The sequence below is a fragment of the Paracoccidioides lutzii genome (genome assembly GCF_000150705.2).
Source record: "Paracoccidioides lutzii Pb01 unplaced genomic scaffold supercont2.2, whole genome shotgun sequence".
Classification (NCBI taxonomy): domain Eukaryota; kingdom Fungi; phylum Ascomycota; class Eurotiomycetes; order Onygenales; family Ajellomycetaceae; genus Paracoccidioides; species Paracoccidioides lutzii.
In genome coordinates this window covers 65,944-82,961 of record NW_015440948.1, presented here as the reverse complement: position 1 = coordinate 82,961, position 17,018 = coordinate 65,944, and the positions used below count along the sequence as shown (strand labels likewise).

The following is a 17,018-nucleotide window of genomic DNA, read 5'->3' as shown; positions in this document are numbered from 1 at the left end:
GTGTCCCAATAGGGGCCATGGAATTTGACAAGACGCCGGCACGAGGTGTATAGTAGGGGCGAGAATGGGTGTTCTTAGAGGCGAGGGGTGAGGATGTGGCAACTTGAACGACAGAAGAAGTATGCGCAATGGGAGACAGCAGGTGGTTGGAGTTTCGTTCGATTATTTGTGTGGGCTGGGTAGTTTTTTGGGTGAATTGTTGTGTGGTGAGAGTGAATGCTTGCGTGGGAAGAGGGTGTCTATGCACAGGCACCGTTGCCACAGTCTCTTCGAAGTCGGAGCTTCCTCGATCATCATACTCAGCATCGGAAGCTATAGGATGGGAGGACTGGTTGGCCCTCCGATTGCGAAGAGGTGTATCAGGAACAAGGTCCACCATGGTGGAATGGCTCCGAGCCGGTGGATTGTGAGGTTTATGGCGAAAATTATTAGCTATAACAATGCCTTTTAGAGAGAAGCCAAACAGAAAAAATATATCTATAAAACATGAGATAACTATTCTAGAAGATAAAAGGGACAGCGGCCAATAGAACAACCAGGCCAGCCCATTGTCTTGTCCAGCAGGAGGTAGCAGTGGTGGAGGAGATATTGTGCGGCGATCGGATGGTTCAAGTTTCTGCCAGCTCGACGGGGGCCAGTCAGGGCTGGTTCGCGTATAATATAAACTGGCGGCAGAAACACGCGCCCCTGCGAAACCTAAACAGGCACCGCAGCGCGGGAAAACCTTATTCCCGTGGAACCTCACGTGGAGATAAGATAAGATGCGATTTTGGGATGACTCAGCAGGCGGTATATTGGCAGAAAAGGTTCCAGTCTCTCTCTCAAAGATGCAACAGCATCAAGAGCCGACATTACGGGCAACATTCGTTTGAGCCTTGTTGGAAATCACTACATGAGGGACAAATTCGGGTGGGTTACATGATAGCGCAAATCATATATACACATGTATCCATCTGTCACAATTAAATTTAAGAAATCATCACCAAAAAGAATCTGAGTTTAGACGCAACTACATTCATGCGTTGCAGGACAGCTAAAAGGAACAGCATCACGATCGGCTTCTGTCATCATTTCCTCAACTAATCTGCTTGAGAGTTGGTCAACAGGCTCAGGGCAACCTGGGAAGGTATTGCATATCATCCAGCAAACTGCATTCAGATGTTTGGATTGTCATGTAAGAAATCTTAATTTTAAAGTGTCTGATCTGGTGTCTAACTCCATGAGCTAATGAGAGACAGCGGTTCTTACTTCTCCAAAGTTACATCGTGAAATTAGCACCGCACATCGTTTTGACAACGAGCTGTCGATTTTACAGAAATTTGAAAATCGACAAGGAATTCGTCAGTTGATTTATCAAGTCCAGCATCCACCACTACTAACTAGTCCTGCAACACTTCGACAACAATTTCGTAAATGTTTCTCATGATGCAAGCGAACCTCTTTGGCCCATTTCCAGAAAATCCAAGGAGACAGCGGATGAGGAGAGAGCAGATATGGTGATGCAATGCAATGTCTATGTTGAAAGCTGGGGCGGCGTTGTTGTGCGCCATACTTTTTCCTCTGTGTTCCTTGCCGTCTTTCTTGCTCCTGCTCTCCTTGAAATTCTTGTTCTTGCTGCTCTGGGCTGTTGTCTGAAATGAACAGAGGTGACATGGCAACGTCAGACAGCGGGTCATCACGGGGGATCCCTCGCGGCTATGGGGTCCCTGGATTGAAATGACGAGGCCCCTCCAAAGAAGGATAAGTAAACACAGCGACGGACAAAGAACGTGGTAATGGTATCAGCTATATCTTGTTTGTGCTTCCGCGTGTGCGTCATGCCGCAACGTGTTCGCAGTTTAGCCTGTCATCAGCGAGTAGCTCCTGTGGCTGTTTCGGTTGTTAGGGATCCGCAGCTGAGAAACAGTCGACGATTTTACCAATGGGTGTCTCAAGCATTTGAGGTTTATATTGAAAGCGGTCGCGTTTTCGGGTCTGGAGCAGAGCAGCACGCGCGATCTGTTGATCAAAAGACTGATACATCAATCCCGTGATATCAGTGGAGTGAAATCAGGAACGGTACGCCAGTGCAGCCATGTTGTAGACCACGCGTTCGTCAGCTTTGGCATAATTCATTTTGGCTAGCAGGTCGTTATCATTCTTCAGTTTAGCCGTGATTGAGGGATAATATCGCATGGCATACAGCCAGACATATCGCTATGCCACATCAAGATGCTTCATACCCATCATGCGAGGATTGTGAAATGTAGACTCTGATGTCTGAAAAAGACAATCTTTCTCTATCTCTGAAGTTGCCATGAACATGTGCTTTATGCTTCTCCAAATAGACTTGCCAGGAGGACTGAACAGGCGTTTCAGACACTGAGCACAGCTTTCCAGGTACCTGAGGTCCTTGAAGAAAGTGTACAGGGGACGGCACCAAGCTGCTGAATCTTTTCATTCAGGTCCAGATGATCCGTAGCTTGCTTCACTGACGCCAGCAAAGGCCTGACTGCTCAGGATATATTCATATGCAGTTTTCGCATCGACGCGAGATGCACCAGGTGCCATCAATTGAAGTGTCTCCACGGTGTCTTGATCGATCCTTTTCATCGCGACCGGATTGTGATCGACGAGGAAGGACCAGAACTCCCTTGCATGATCAAGATAGTTGAGGATTTCCTTTGGAAAAATCAGAGAATGAAATACAACGTCGAGTTGACCAAACGATCCTAAATAAAACTGACAGTGAACAAGTGATGGATGATGCTAATCCACCTACCCTACCACAGTCTAAGAGATCTGGAACAGCCAACAACACGTCAAACTCCTGACAAAGTCAACGATTCCTGTGATTATGGAGCTGATCAAGGCGTTCCTGATTACTGCCCAACAGGCGTGAGAGCCAGCGCTGCCGGAATGATTCATTCTGCTCTCCCTCATACTGGCGAATCTTCCGGAATATTCCTCCATTGGTGAGTTTCCTCTGATTCGCATACTCCTCTAGGAAGAAGAGCTGGAGTTCATCGCCGGTCTCAGCATAACAATTACAATGGTTAGAGATATGGAGAATAGTTCCTTCAACAAACAGAAAACCATACCGTCCAAGATACAGATCTACCGTCCACTACCGGTCGACGGGGGGGAGAGTTCGGAATCAACTTGTATGTGACGCGGCAATGGCTCTATTCCCAATTTTCTTTGATTAGAAGGTCAAAAGTTTAAAATCTTTGTGGAAGTCGTGTTTAGATAAAAGTAAACGGAATTGGAATGTTACGTTTATAATTGTCCGAAAATGTAATAACTGTTCCCACCCTCGAATCAACTGGCCCGTTATCACATAGGTCTAATTAATTATAATTGCAAGGCTGGGCATTGATGCGTGGATTGTGTTAAATATTTGTTTTCAGAAGTGTTAATTTAATATATAACTGTTTTCACAATTCCATCACTGTCATATTAAAAACAACGTTAGTTGCCTTGGGGGAACAGAGAAAACCACTGATTATGGGAACAGCGGCATGATGCATATTTGTAATTTATCTTGCACCCGACACAGGTTTCCATTGACTGCGTAGAAAGATTTTTTGGGTGGGAAGCAGGAACGTCTGTTTTAAATACACCATGCAGACAGAGCAGTTAACTACTAGTTGGTTAATATATCCTAGAAAATTAATTCCGCATCTCTACCGCGCGCAACACAGATATATATCCAACCCCTGTCATCCTGAAAACTAACTATAAATAGATGGTTATCAATTCCATGCCCAGCATACAGCAATTCTTCCAAGTGTTTAAACACAAAATCAATCCCTGCAGCCCATTCGCCCATTATCCGTCCATCATCACCCGGCCGACCCGTGAACAAAACCACCGCCACCACCGCCATCTCCACCTAAATATCCGCAAATTCACATAGCATACACCCCTAGAACCAGCGTACCATCGCATTCCCTTCCTGCATTAAGGTTTCTTTGCTAGACATGGCCACCCGTCGCTCTGCGGTCGCAGCGCAAGGAAATGATGCCGCCACCGTTGAGTACGAGAAGACTCACCGAACCCCATCAGCACAGAGAGATGATGGTGATGAAACTGGTGATTCTTCGTAAGTAGTATCTCTACATACACATCGACGCGTTACTCAATCAATTTTTATGAATGTGATTCTATCCGTCCCATCAAGATTGCCCATTTCCGCTGCCGGGAACGAAACAGAGCAAGTATGCATTCATCCATGCTTAAAGAATCAATGAATGCTTTTCTTATGGAATGTTGCCGTAGCTTTTGCATTATTCTTTCTATTTGAAGCGGCACATGTTAAGCATAGAGGGATATCATTGTATCATACATACACAACAGGCAAAATAATAATAATAAATAAATAAATAAATAAATAAAAATAAAACATAAAAAAAACGGACAGAAGACTGACTGACTGACATATGGCCCTCCAGAGACGCACTCTACAAACTTCTCGCCTTCACCGTGCTGATGGTCTGCGCGCCACTGGGCGTCTATTTCGGAACTGTGAATAGGGTGTTTGAAGGTGCGTTCAATTTAATTCAATCCATATCCATATCCATATCTAATGTGCTATATTACATTGGAACATCTTGCCTTATTACATATCCGCTGGAATCAAAACTTCCATTTCACAATCCAACCGCACCCAACGCTAACACACAATGGTAGGAAACTCCACGTACGCTGGCGCTTACGCTGCCGTCACTGCAAATCTTGTGGTGCTTGGGTATATTCTTATGGCGATGTGGGAGGATAGTGGTGCGGAGAAGAGCCGGAAGGGGGATGTGGTGAAGGGGAAGGAGGAGTAAGTGCTGTTTAGTGGATGAGATGCTATGAGCGTGCTTGTGGTAGATTTGGTATGGGGAAGGGGAACAGGGAAGGGTATTTAGATACTCTGTGACTGAATGATTATGGATTGAAGGCGGGGATAGGTCTTGCCTTGCTATGCTTTGCCTCTTTTCGCTTTGCATATGTCGATTTTTTTCCTTTCTGTATTATATAGTTTAACTACATATCGCTATCGCTATTTGGATCTGATTTGAGAGTGACACTGGTAATAGGGATATACACTCTTAACGTTGCGCAGGTTGAATATCAAATTTGCTCGTTCACTTATAAAGAGAAAGATTCTACAAGATATGAAAGATAGAATGAGTAACAGAAGACAAACACAAAGAGATAAATATATAAAAATGTACTATAATATATTAAAATGGATTTTGGTGTAATTAAAAAGGGGAAGTAGGTACGATACATTAACTCCGCCAAACAGGTAGTTAGCGTGGGTCTTTTATTTCAAATATGATATAGAGATCAAATGAAGCAAGCAGTCGCTGATTTCGACAAGATATCTCCCGAATTGGCCGCGATTGGACACAAAATGGGTCTCATAACCTGACAGAATGGCAAGCTTCATCAATTGCAAGGTTGCTTAACTACGAGAACGAACTACATATGGGGGGGGGGAAGGAGAGAGAGTCACGTAACAAGTGCGCCCGACTGAACATTAAGATCTATTCGTCTGAAGTAAGCCTCCGTTTGAATAACTAATAACTCACAAACACACTAGAGTCTGAACTGTGTTTGAGAAGGAGATGCTGAGGCTGAAGAATTGACAGCATTGATCTCTGTAGAGTGCATTCTTCTTATTATGTTTAAGTGAATCAAAAGGCGGGTTGAAAACCGAGTTAACCACAGTCACAATCCAAGAGACCTCTGTATTTCTGAGCCGCAGAACGAGGCCGAATAATGACCAGGCCAATTAGGGAATATGCCTAAGAAACTAATTTTACGACTTCTCGGAATTAGCTTGTTATTTTCTTATACATTGAAACCAAAAAAGAGCACCCATGGGAAAATATTGTTCTCCACTATTTAAAACGAATCAAAAAAAAGAAAAAAAGCTAGTAATAAAAATTTCAACTAGTCCTAACCCAACTCCAAGCTAACCCCAAGTTCCCATTCCGTAATTATTAATCCCAGCATATTATCATTACCATAGCACGTCCATGTGCGAGTTAGTGTTCGTGTCCGTGTTTAGTCTTCAGAGCACAGGTATCGGCTTTTCTCAGATATCCCTCCCTCCTCATATCGACCTTGTCTGTTCGTTCCCCCCTTCCCCCTTTTCTTTTGCTAAAGAAATACAGACCTTCCCGTTCCCAAACAGATATTCCCCTTTCGTATTCTCAAAAATAAGCGGGGAAAGAAACGCAATAGCTAAAATCCGACTTTCGCGTGTGGTGGTCGATGGATACGCAACCCGTGGCAACCCTAGAACATCTTCGTAGGTATTGGTAAAAGGTCGCCTTACCCCTACCCGACCCCAACGTACATGCCATACCATAGGGACCACAACAATCGATAATTTCGCAACCACCCAGCCAAGCTCAGCCTATCAAGACTTACTAAACCGCTTAAAGAAACTTTTCTTCCTTTCCGGTGCCGCAGCAGGTGCCGCAGCAGCAACCTGCGTTGAAGCCACAACTCCAACCGGTTTCCGCATGACAGATGACTTATCATTTAAACCCGGTCCACCCGCACCACTGGCATCATTCTTCGATATATTTGGAGTTGTGAACGCCTGGCTGCTACCACTATTATTGTAGCCATCGCCAGGGCCCTGATAGTATCCATGATTAGACGCAGAGGAAACTTGTGGTGGGTAGTCGAGATCCGGCGTGCTGGCGAAGCCGGAGAAGCCGTATGTTTCTGCCTGCGTCTCTGCTTGGCCTTGGCCTTTCCCTTGTTGTTGTCGATGCTGTTGGTATTGCATGCCGTCTTCCATGTTTCCGCCTACAGAGCTGGGTTCTCCGTAGTCTGCCATTTGTTCTGACGAATAATTCCCATCTTGCGCATATTGCTGTCCACCCGGCGACTGGTAGTAGACCGGGCTATTACTGTTGTGGCCTTGCATGTGCTGATCGGGGTTCATACGTCGCCCTCCGTGGGGAGGGATACGTTGCTGGTACCCATTATTACTATTGTTACCATTGTTGCCGTAGTTGCCATAGTAGCCATTATTGTTGTATTCGTTATAATTCCCGCCACCGCCGCCATAGTTGCTTTCAACGTAGCTGTCTGGTCTTGACTGGCTAGGGGGCTGTGTGGAGTAATTGGCCTGTTCGTTGTAGCCGCGATTTTGATGGCTGGGTCCTCCAGCTGCTGTTCCGCGGTCTAAATTCGGGTGGGTGGGTTCAGTGTTGGTGGGACCTATAGGGGGGTGAAGGGTGAAGGGTGGAGGAGTTGTAGGGTTGGAAGTGTGAGACAAAAAAAAAAAGAGAGAGAGAGGATAATCATATGGGAATAAATAAGAAGGATAAGATAACATACCTCCAAAGTAGCTACTTCGTCGGCTGTAGCCGCCATTTGTGCTTTCATCTAAAAATCATGAGACAATTAATCCCTCACCCCCTTAAAAAAACTTGGGGTATAACTTCTCGAGGGGGGGAATGGCGGGGGCGGGGGTAAAATTACCTCCGCGAACATATGAAGCCCTCCGGTTCATATAGCTTCCGTCTATGGCTGCCTCGAACGAACGGATTGTATCCAGTGGACGCTCAAACCGATGTCGCGTCGGATTCGATAGATCGGGATCAGCTGTATGTAGTAGAAAATCCACTGTTAATAGAAACGAACTACGACAAGCACAACGAAAAATTGAGAAGCATATGATATATATATGTGTGTTTAACAGGAGGAGAATAGAGATGTTTCTCACTGATTGGATTCCCATAGATATCCTTATGTTGTATTGATCTCAACGACTCCAGATTCGACTTCTGCAACGCAATAGCGGCTGATAATGCAGTTAATACACCGTCCTTCTTTCTATCCATGGATGTTTGTTTTTCGAACGTTTCATCGAAGACATCATCTGTAGTTCGCAACACCACCACTTGGAAGGCGACGGACTACTCACATGGTTGCAACTCCTGTATGGCACGAGTCGGGTCTGCGTACGTATGCATTCGCTTTGCTTCTTTTTCCTCATGTGTCTCTGTAAGATCCATCTTGGACCCGGAGCCGCTGCTCTTATGTGTTCTCCCAGATTTATTGCTCGTGAAGCTGAGGACGCGGCTCCGTTTTGAAGCCTGCCGTGTATTGGCCATGATGCGCACGTATACTTATTTGACTGAAGCTTGGAGGGACGAATAAACGAACGGATGGATGGACGGAATTAATGAAAGAAATTATCGGAAATAAGTCAAGGGGAACTATGTATTAGGTGGAAGATAATTAATTATCTAGAGAAGTGAGTGCGATGCGATGCGATGTGATGGGTTGAATAAACGATGGGCACGATCCCGGAGCCACGCTTCGACTTGGCCCTCGGAAGCAGGAATTTATTTTATGGGCCAAACGCAGAGAAAACGATTGACAGCCAAATATTGAGCAAAGGGCGAACGTGGCAGGGCGATATGGAGTGAATGACCCGTAGTTATGAATTCGTGGGGGATTGCAGCAAAAAGGGTAGATGATATATTCAAGAAAGTAGAACGAGTTAAGTGACGGGGAAGACAGTCAACAGGGTGGAACTGTTGATGGTGAGCTTTCGGGTACCAACGATATTGAACGCATATTGGGGCGTGGATTGTGGAAGATGGTGGAGAACTGTGGATGATGGATGGTGGATGTGGAGAGACAGGTGGGTAATAGATAACTGTCCCAGTGGGCCAGGCTGGACGTATTTTGGGTGCGATGGAGATTTTCCTGAGGCGCGGCGGGGATCTTGGAAACGATGCGCCGAATGGCTGCCCAGGAATGATATATAGTTAACGTTGTGTGCACCGGAACACAGTTACATAAACCTGGGTGGCTTGTGGACACTCGACAAGCAGCACACAACAAACGCCTGGGACAGACCCCACCACTTTTCGCTGAGTTCTTGGGTACGTCAACGTCAGCCCCAGACCGGTTACAAGGCTCCAATCCCGGACACTACAGCGACAGATTACGCATCCATTTCCCTCCGTTTCCCCCCTCTCCTCTCTCTCTTGACAGGGTATTTTCCCGGATTAATTATCCAATTTGTTGAGTGTTGCCCATCCGACTATGAATAGCAACCAAGAACATTGAGCACGGTTCAGCTTGATTTGCTTTATTTAATATTTACTCTGTAATTTATTCCGGATGCCTTCCAACGCCTACCCCGGATAACCCGTCCCTGTCACCGCAGATCACATGACCTGCCTCGGTTCGTTTTCCGAATGGAGACTTGGAGTCTCAATGGGCGGCCACGGAAGTTCAATCAGGTCTTAGGTTTGGATCCCGCGTCCGCGAAACTTCGGGCGCAGCAACCACTGTGCTTTACACGCAGCGTATCTATATTGACCCCCGACCTAATCTTACCAGTTCTAACAAAGAAGCTGCAAATATACATATATAAATAAAATGGAAGCAACTGTTATAGGGATTGGATAGGGTTATGTGTAGTTGAGGTTTGAAGGTTCATTTGGTATTTTGATCGGTCAGATACAGGAACTAGCTTGCCATGCCGTGCAGGAACAAACATAAGCCTCGTCTTCTCCACCAACAAAAAAGAAAGCCGGGTGGGGTGGGGGGCCTGAAGGGTCTGAACTTCGTTCAAAAAGAGAAAAGAGAAAAAGGGGGGAAAAAAATAAATAAATAAAATAATAATAATAATAAAAAATACGTTTCAAGCAAAGGAAAAAAACAAAGGCGAGTGGCCTTATCTATCGATTGATCGCAGACGCTGACCGGAGTGAAAGCTTAGAAGAAAGGACAATAGGCCGTTTTGAGCCCAAATACCCCAATTCCCTTTTTGCCTGCCCTCTCTCCTGGCATTCCACTCTCATAGAAGTTTACCCCCGGTTCGCAATGCAGCGATTGAACCCCTCCTGCCGCCCGCTCTCTTCTGTTTTAATCACATATATTTTCCCTCAATAGTTCCTACATGATCCCACAACCAAACTCGCCTTTCCCCACCAACCAAGACACGAAAGATTTGAAAACGCCGACCCCGGTCGCGAAATCAAATGCTTTAGATGGACGAAGGGTACAACATCACTCGTACAGTGGCACCAAAGGTCTTGGGAGGGAGGTTGTGTCTGAATTGAGCGCGGACGACGCCCGAGTTGCCTGATAAGAGTAAATGTCGCCTTTAGCATATCACGAAACCGAAACTGTGCCCAGCAGCCAAACTCTGAGAGCGTGATATAAATATATTAAATATATGTTGACATACCGTGTGTCCGTGTGACCTTGCCCCAGATGACTCTAATCTTCGAACCCTGAACTTCGCGCTTGGCCCGGTAGACGAACGCAACTTTCTTTCCGAGGTAGAAGTTGGCGGCCTTGGAGTCTTCTACGCCCTCAAGCTTGATAAGACTATATTATACACATAACACCTTGTTAGCTAGGCAAATCCACCATATCTCCAGGGACATTGTTGAAGCCCAGGAGAAAACGAAGGGTTAACGGAATACAGTACCTTGTGTTGGGGTTTGTGGCGCGCTTTCCACGCTGGTAGCTCAGATGCCGACCCCTAATGCAAATATCCCATTAGTTCTGTTGGCTGTTTCGATGCTGCATCTGTAGATATATTCCATCTCTTCTCCAAGTCCCGATATCAACTTCAGATGGACTCCCAGGGATCCAATTTGGCCGATCCAATTGTGGGGGGGGGAAGAACGGATTCTAGGAATCGCCTTACTTGACATATACTAGAATCAATTCAACAAAAACTTTATGTTAGTGCACAAAATCCCCAATTATAAATTCGTAAAAATTACGATTCCTCCAGTCAACCCCAGGCGTTTTGTTCACCAGTCGCACACCACAACGAAACACACTGCGATCCAACACAACAAACTCTCCCCAGAATACAAAAATTCGTAGTATCAAGCATATGGCCGCGATATCCAATCCACCAAACACAAACACACTATGTAAAGGATAAAAAAGAGATCCCACTCACGTCTGTGACCGTGATCGGAAGGCATGGCGGGCCACCGAAACTCTGTGAATCGAACGGGGGAAAAGGGCTTGAAAAGACGGCAACCCGGTTGGAGGTGGGTTGGGTGTTTTTTCTTCTCTTTATCTTTCCCAGTTTCGAGGAAAGGGGGGTTCGGGATCGTTGGTCGGCGTTCGTTGCTCGTTGCTGGTTGTCGTTTTGAAATCGAAATCGAATCCAAAGTCCCTTTTCGGCTGGTTGTTGGTGGTTTGGTGCGTGTTGGACCGATTCGGCATGGGCTGATTTAGCGAGCCCTAAGATGTTAGGGGCGCTTTTCCCTATTTGGTATTATGGAAGGTATATCACGTGATATAGAACTACTTGGAGAGGTAAAGCCTTTCTCTTTCGATGAATGTTCATCTTGTGATAATGATCTGGTTATTAAAATCCATGGTCCTGATTGTGGGTGTTTTATTCATTAATATGTCTGGATGGGAAATCAGGACAAATAGTGATTCAATCATGATTTCTATTATTAATGACTTGGGACTTCGAGATTCCTCCTGCCATTGGTGATGGCCAATTGTAGGTAACCTTGAAACTTGCATTCCAAACATTTGATAGGTGAAATGTTTCTCCATGTTAAGGGCATTGTCTGCATTCCTTGCTAATTCCTCAGAAACCTTTTCAGTATGCACTTCTGCCAGTTCTCATCTTCACACTTGTGGCATGTCAGCATTTTCACTCTTCTATGCTGAGATTCATGATTCACAAATGGTCATATAATAGCACTACATAAGGCTAACCCTTGTCGCCTACCTCTGTATATTGACAATAAACTATGGCCACGACCTTCCGCTCTTTGCCCATTGTTGACCTGGCCCCTCTTAAGAACCCCAATGGACTGAGTAAGGAAGAACAGAAGAGCTTGGCAAACCAGTTACACGACGTCTTCGTCACGACAGGATTTGCCTATCTGGTAAATTATCCTTTGAACTTTGATCATGAAACTCTTTTCGACATTACCAGGGTGTTCTTTGCTCTCCCGATAGAGGAGAAGATGAAGTTGTCCAAGCGGAGCTTTTGCAAAGACAATCTGAATACTTATCGAGGGTAATCCGCGCATCACATATTCACCGTGGTTTATTTAATTAGCATGAAATGAACTGGGCCTTCTAATTAGCTGATGAGTGATATATAATTAATGCTTTAATTCGAATAGATACTTCCCCATCCAGCCAGATCTGGCCAATGATAATCTGAAGGAGGGCTTTGAGATCGGTCCGCAGTCATCAATATCCAACAGAAGCACAAATCCCGGCAATCTGAAAGTCAATCTCTCAGAACCCAATGTCTGGCTAGCACATACAATATTCCCCTTCCGCTTCAAACTCGAACAACTACACAGCGAACTTCAATCTCTCGCCTCAACTCTGCTTTCCCTCTTTGCAATTGCCCTGAACAAAGAGGCGGATTTCTTCTCGCCATATCTAACAGACTCACTCAGCACTTTACGGCTGCTGCACTATCCACCGAATGCAAACCCCAAATCGAACCCATCAATATTACAGCAAGAGACATCACCAGATTCCGATTCCGATTCCGACACGGTAAAGCTGTGCTGCCCACCCCATACTGACAGCGGATTTCTTACTTTACTCCACCAGGACACTACGGGGGGTCTAGAAGTTCAAGATTCGGAAGGGAAGTGGATTGCGGCCCCGTACGTTCCTGGATCCATCGTTGTGAACATTGGCGACTTAATGGCGAAAGTGTCTGGCGGACGGTTTGTGGCTACGACGCATCGTGTCCGCGCTCCGCCTGCAACTGCGTCTTCTCCTTCTCCCGGTGCGGATGAGGGGATGCAGCAGGGCCTTGGAATGGGCAGGTTTAGCGTGCCATTTTTCTTTGAGCCTGGTGAGGAGTGTGTTGTTAGGTCAGTCGATGATGACAATGACGGTGGTGATGGGGCGGGTGCTCTTGTGTATGGGGACCACGTAAAAGCGAAGATGAAAACTTGGGTTGAGTTCCAAGGTCTCTGAGGATGGAAGATGGAAGATGGGCTGGGTGGTGCGAGGGAGCTCATTGAGTGGCTAAAGGTACAGATGGATTATGTAGTGTTTGCGTATATTGTTCTAATGGAACGCTGGTTACCTGCTAGTCCAGAAAGGTCCATGTATGTGTGTTTCGTTTAACTGCGAGCCGTGATAATGATGGAAACTTCAGCAGAAATTCTTCTGTTATATCCATAACCAGAGATAATTTGGAATTGTCACAATGTGTACAAGTGCAAGGAATCAACCAATGCTTCACTATTTTTCCATTGAATGTGAATCCTCGGTTTCCTGAAACCTTTCCTGTTGCGATCCGGTCCTAGAATCACCAGAACCCCAACCCTATCAGAGAACCTGGTCCCTTCTGCCACAAAACACCCCTTCTTTAATCCTCCTTTCTTCGGCATCTTTCAGTTACCGTTCGTAATCCCAGATGACAAACGTTGGGCGATTCGATGCTCGATCCCGCGATATCGTGCTTATCTCGTGGATCATAGCTGTATGGGGCCAAAAAGATATCAGACCTTGTCAGATAGGCATTTCTTCCCCCAGGATAATTTTTGGGGGGAGGAGCAAAAGAAGACAATCATGGCCCCGGGAAGATTGTCTTGCCCACGCTCAGAATCGAACTGAGGATCTTATCATTACTAGTGATAGGCTTTAACTACCACTAAACCACGCGGGCACAACTGGGTCATTCAACATCGGAAAATCAGTTCAGGCTGATCAATGCCTGAGTATGCCTGACATACACTGCTGGTAAAAGCTATTACTTCCCTCTTCCTCACAATCCGAACTGGATGCGACCCATTAACTAAGGTTGTTGTCAGAAGAATCTCTGGTCCGATGGGTGGAAGGGTGCAAACGTGCGGACCAGACCTCAAAGGATAGAATAGCGTTCCACGTTTTGATGTCGGCATATTCGGCACGCTCATTTGGTCTTCTTTGTTGGCTTACTGGTAACAATTTTTCACCTCTTTCCATCGTCATCTCCCAGGAGACAGGCAAGTCCAGGATCTCTCATAGCAGACCGTGGACTATGTTTCATTCTGCCTTGAGAGATCCAGAGGAGTATCTGGTATGCCCTGATACTAGGAAGACGTCAAAGATGAGGGGCGCCAGCAGACCATCACGCCACCAGGGCCACAGCTACTTGGAAACTAGCTCATGCGGCAATCAATTTGGCAGCCATGGATCAACCATCTTGACCCCTTTTCAATAGGAGACCCCAACTTGAACTCATTGGCTCACGTCAATCCAAGACAGAGCTCAAAGCAGCCAACTCACGCTATCTCAAGCTCGTGCAATTCTTGAACCCATCGGGGGTTCTTTGTTTCATACAATTCTTATATGGGCTACTGGATGACACTACAACACGTTGTATCTAAGGAAGTTGTACGGAAGATTATACGATGCTATAGTACCTCCTTTCACCCATTTGTGTGACTGCCTGCAACTTTTGAAAATGAATTCCTCGTCGACTTGCAAACACCACGCTGCAACAATTTCGCATACTACCCACCGTGGTGGCTCCCATGTTACTGCCGGAGATGTAACGTGACAGTCAGATCAAAGAAGATTATCGTAGCCCTCTACCCCACCTTTCCACCTTGCGCCTGATAGAGACGTTGTTGACTTAATTATATAACTGAACAACATAAAGTTTTGATATGGTTAAAATCTGCTCACTGAACCACATTTGATGGCAGCAGAGCCAGTGCCTGGTACTTCACTTTCTCGGATCCAGGTTCACAAGTTGGGGTTGTGGGATGCTGACTTTTTTCATTGTTGTTAAGAGAACTTGAGTCATCGTCTTTACGTCTAACGAGCTCCATCCAGCCATAGATTGATAATTCATTTACTAATTCTGCATCTACGATGCATGCTAAGGAGCATGATCATTGAGTTGAGCATCCCCTGCTGCATCATATCAGAGAAGGTAAAGCTAAAATGTCAAAAATATTTCCATGAAACGGTTAATGCTTGAGCTCCAAGTCGAGGCATTCCAAATTTGGTGGGCCTTTGTCTGCTCAAACACCTAGCTGTGAAATGATATCTCTCACTAGCCCTGATCTCCGCTCATACGGATACGAATGAGCATCCGATGGTCCGGCAACCTGCCTCGCCATTCCTCGTGTTTCTATTGCGGATGGCTAGACACAGGTTTTAGAACTTTTAGAACCTTTGAGAACCACGAACTTCCCAAAAGAGTCTCAGCCATTGACAGTCCTAAGTACCTATTAGGTTCCTAGGTAGTTTTGGGTATACGCCAGACCCTGCATATCTATCTACTAGTACTACTGTTGGAACATCGATAACACAGTTTTGATCAAGATAGCAGTAACAATCATCATACAGACTTGATAGAACCACTTTGGGACAACATCTCCGTTCATGAACAAACAGTCCCAACAATTCAGCCCCACACGGGGCACAGACGGATATTCCCAGCTGATTTAATGCTTCCAGGAGAGCCGGCAGGCCCAGACTGGATGCCAATGGCGCAGCTGTATTATCAGAGGTAGCTATTGAGTTCCAGGAGTACCCGAGGAAAAGCAGAAGTGATTCTGATATCATGAAATGAAACAAGTTCGTATCCAGCGCACATATAGACTCAGAACGGAGGACGTTCTTGAGAATACCAAAGCGCAAGTTATATAACTTGAAAGCCATCTCGATAGAATTACGGGACTATTGGAAGATTTTCGGAAGGCTCCATGGCTATCGGACTTGGCATGTAACCCACCCAAAGCTCTTTTTTGACCAGCTTGATGGCATTTACAAGCTGTGTCCACTGGATGCAGCGGTGCACAAGGATGTCACACAACAATTCCTGAATTAGATGAAGAAGCTACATCATTCGATGATGAGAGATGCAGATGCGGCAAAGTCTATACATTTGGAAATGTTTTTGGATACTAAATTGAAAAGGAATCTAACCGTAATGGCCCAGGTGAAAGAGGGACGATTCCCCAGGACGCACCTCGGAGTCCAAGAGTATAAGCCAACAAGACTTCACTGTACAGGGGCTCAATGGATTGGCTGTCTATTATCCAACAGTGGAAATCATTAAAGGACTGCTTGGAAGCAATTCAAGCCTCGCCTACTGCTTTCAAGAAACAAACCTCTCCCGCAAACTCCGAAGACTGCTTGGAGCAGTCCTTCCGCGTATTCGCCGACCCGGACGCGAATCCAAAGACCATCTACCAACTATTCAGATTAGTCCTTTGTATACGGGAGAGGACGAAAATGGGACAGTGTTTCGAGAGATTGATAAATGTGAGTGTCAACGACCTATTGGAAGTTGCTTCCCTCCCATTCTATTGCATTCAGGGTGCTGGAACACACTATCCATGTGTTGGTTATGAAGGAAACCCTCGATATCCAGTGAAGATGCGCCTTCCAGGACGAATACTAGGGCTGTTACCAATGCCCGAGACAGGATCTGATTCCCAGTCAACTCAAGATGGTTCTCAGCAGTATCTCGAAATATTTGGGTTCGGGGGCCAATGATCTGACTGTAGAGACGTAAAGGGGGTATCTGAAGGAAACTGGGGGTTGATTTGGAGAAACCTTCTACATATGCAGAAGTGGCTAATTCTTCGCAGCAAGTTTTCAGGAAGGACGGGTATCCACAAACTTCAATACCGCCATGGTATTGCAAACGGGGACAAACCCGGTCAATCTGCTGGCGTTGGGACTGGCTTAGCAATTCCCAATGGAGTTTCCTCTTCCAGGCTTTATGCTCGCCTCGTTCTCGAAATTGAATGTTTTGGTGGGCTCCTCTGAGCTTTCTATTCTCCCTTTACACTCACTGTCGTTAGCGTTATTTAAGACCTTGCCATGTTAGGTTGTTGCCAGGCTTCAGACGGATTGATGTCGAGGTTGCATTCAAGCATGTGTTGCAGAAACAGAGCATTGTTTTAATAACCAATACACTCTGCTGGGTTGATTAAATTTGAACCGACCATCCGGGCCTTTACTTCAACTCGGAGTTTGAGGATATCATGGAACCTTCCAAAATTTAAATGACCTCATGTACTGAACCG

At 45.7% G+C, this 17,018-nt stretch overlaps 8 protein-coding genes and 1 non-coding gene across 9 annotated transcripts in view; 4 read left to right on the top strand and 5 right to left on the bottom strand.

Moving 5' to 3' along the window:
* Window positions 1-379, bottom strand: part of PAAG_11150 (hypothetical protein) — a gene marked incomplete at both ends in the record, with an annotated part of 2,447 nt that extends 2,068 nt beyond the window's left edge. Inside the window, one exon of the mRNA XM_015846849.1 lies at window positions 30-379. Within this exon, the coding sequence (XP_015703456.1) occupies window positions 30-379 (350 nt within the window). The remainder of the gene's footprint in view (window positions 1-29) is intronic.
* Window positions 380-1,817: 1,438 nt separating this feature from the next.
* Window positions 1,818-2,033, top strand: PAAG_11149 (hypothetical protein; the record flags this gene model as incomplete). Its single annotated transcript, XM_015846848.1, has 1 exon — window positions 1,818-2,033. One exon carries the CDS (start codon window positions 1,818-1,820, stop codon window positions 2,031-2,033), a length of 216 nt encoding a protein of 71 aa, XP_015703455.1.
* A 403-nt stretch (window positions 2,034-2,436) lies between these two features.
* Window positions 2,437-2,952, bottom strand: PAAG_00651 (hypothetical protein; the record flags this gene model as incomplete). The annotated part of the gene is made up of 2 exons (XM_015844096.1): window positions 2,437-2,711; window positions 2,808-2,952. The coding sequence occupies 2 exons, from the start codon at window positions 2,950-2,952 to the stop codon at window positions 2,437-2,439; spliced, it is 420 nt and encodes a 139-aa protein (XP_015700877.1).
* Window positions 2,953-3,962: 1,010 nt separating this feature from the next.
* Window positions 3,963-4,811, top strand: PAAG_00650 (hypothetical protein; the record flags this gene model as incomplete). Its single annotated transcript, XM_002796745.2, has 3 exons — window positions 3,963-4,084; window positions 4,434-4,525; window positions 4,672-4,811. 3 exons carry the CDS (start codon window positions 3,963-3,965, stop codon window positions 4,809-4,811), a joined length of 354 nt encoding a protein of 117 aa, XP_002796791.1.
* A 1,586-nt stretch (window positions 4,812-6,397) lies between these two features.
* On the bottom strand, window positions 6,398-8,111 carry PAAG_00649 (hypothetical protein; the record flags this gene model as incomplete). The annotated part of the gene is made up of 5 exons (XM_015844095.1): window positions 6,398-7,212; window positions 7,333-7,380; window positions 7,477-7,599; window positions 7,721-7,798; window positions 7,922-8,111. 5 exons carry the CDS (start codon window positions 8,109-8,111, stop codon window positions 6,398-6,400), a joined length of 1,254 nt encoding a protein of 417 aa, XP_015700876.1.
* A 1,892-nt stretch (window positions 8,112-10,003) lies between these two features.
* Window positions 10,004-10,964, bottom strand: PAAG_00648 (60S ribosomal protein L33-B; the record flags this gene model as incomplete). The annotated part of the gene is made up of 4 exons (XM_015844094.1): window positions 10,004-10,101; window positions 10,208-10,350; window positions 10,454-10,507; window positions 10,936-10,964. 4 exons carry the CDS (start codon window positions 10,962-10,964, stop codon window positions 10,004-10,006), a joined length of 324 nt encoding a protein of 107 aa, XP_015700875.1.
* A 792-nt stretch (window positions 10,965-11,756) lies between these two features.
* On the top strand, window positions 11,757-12,957 carry PAAG_00647 (oxidoreductase; the record flags this gene model as incomplete). Its single annotated transcript, XM_002796742.2, has 2 exons — window positions 11,757-12,028; window positions 12,138-12,957. The coding sequence occupies 2 exons, from the start codon at window positions 11,757-11,759 to the stop codon at window positions 12,955-12,957; spliced, it is 1,092 nt and encodes a 363-aa protein (XP_002796788.1).
* A 621-nt stretch (window positions 12,958-13,578) lies between these two features.
* Window positions 13,579-13,654, bottom strand: PAAG_11148. The gene has a single exon. It is a non-coding gene; the product is annotated as a tRNA-Thr (tRNA).
* A 2,348-nt stretch (window positions 13,655-16,002) lies between these two features.
* PAAG_11147 (hypothetical protein) lies at window positions 16,003-16,482 on the top strand (the record flags this gene model as incomplete). Its single annotated transcript, XM_015846847.1, has 1 exon — window positions 16,003-16,482. The coding sequence occupies one exon, from the start codon at window positions 16,003-16,005 to the stop codon at window positions 16,480-16,482; it is 480 nt and encodes a 159-aa protein (XP_015703454.1).
* Between the last annotated feature and the right edge of the window lie 536 nt (window positions 16,483-17,018).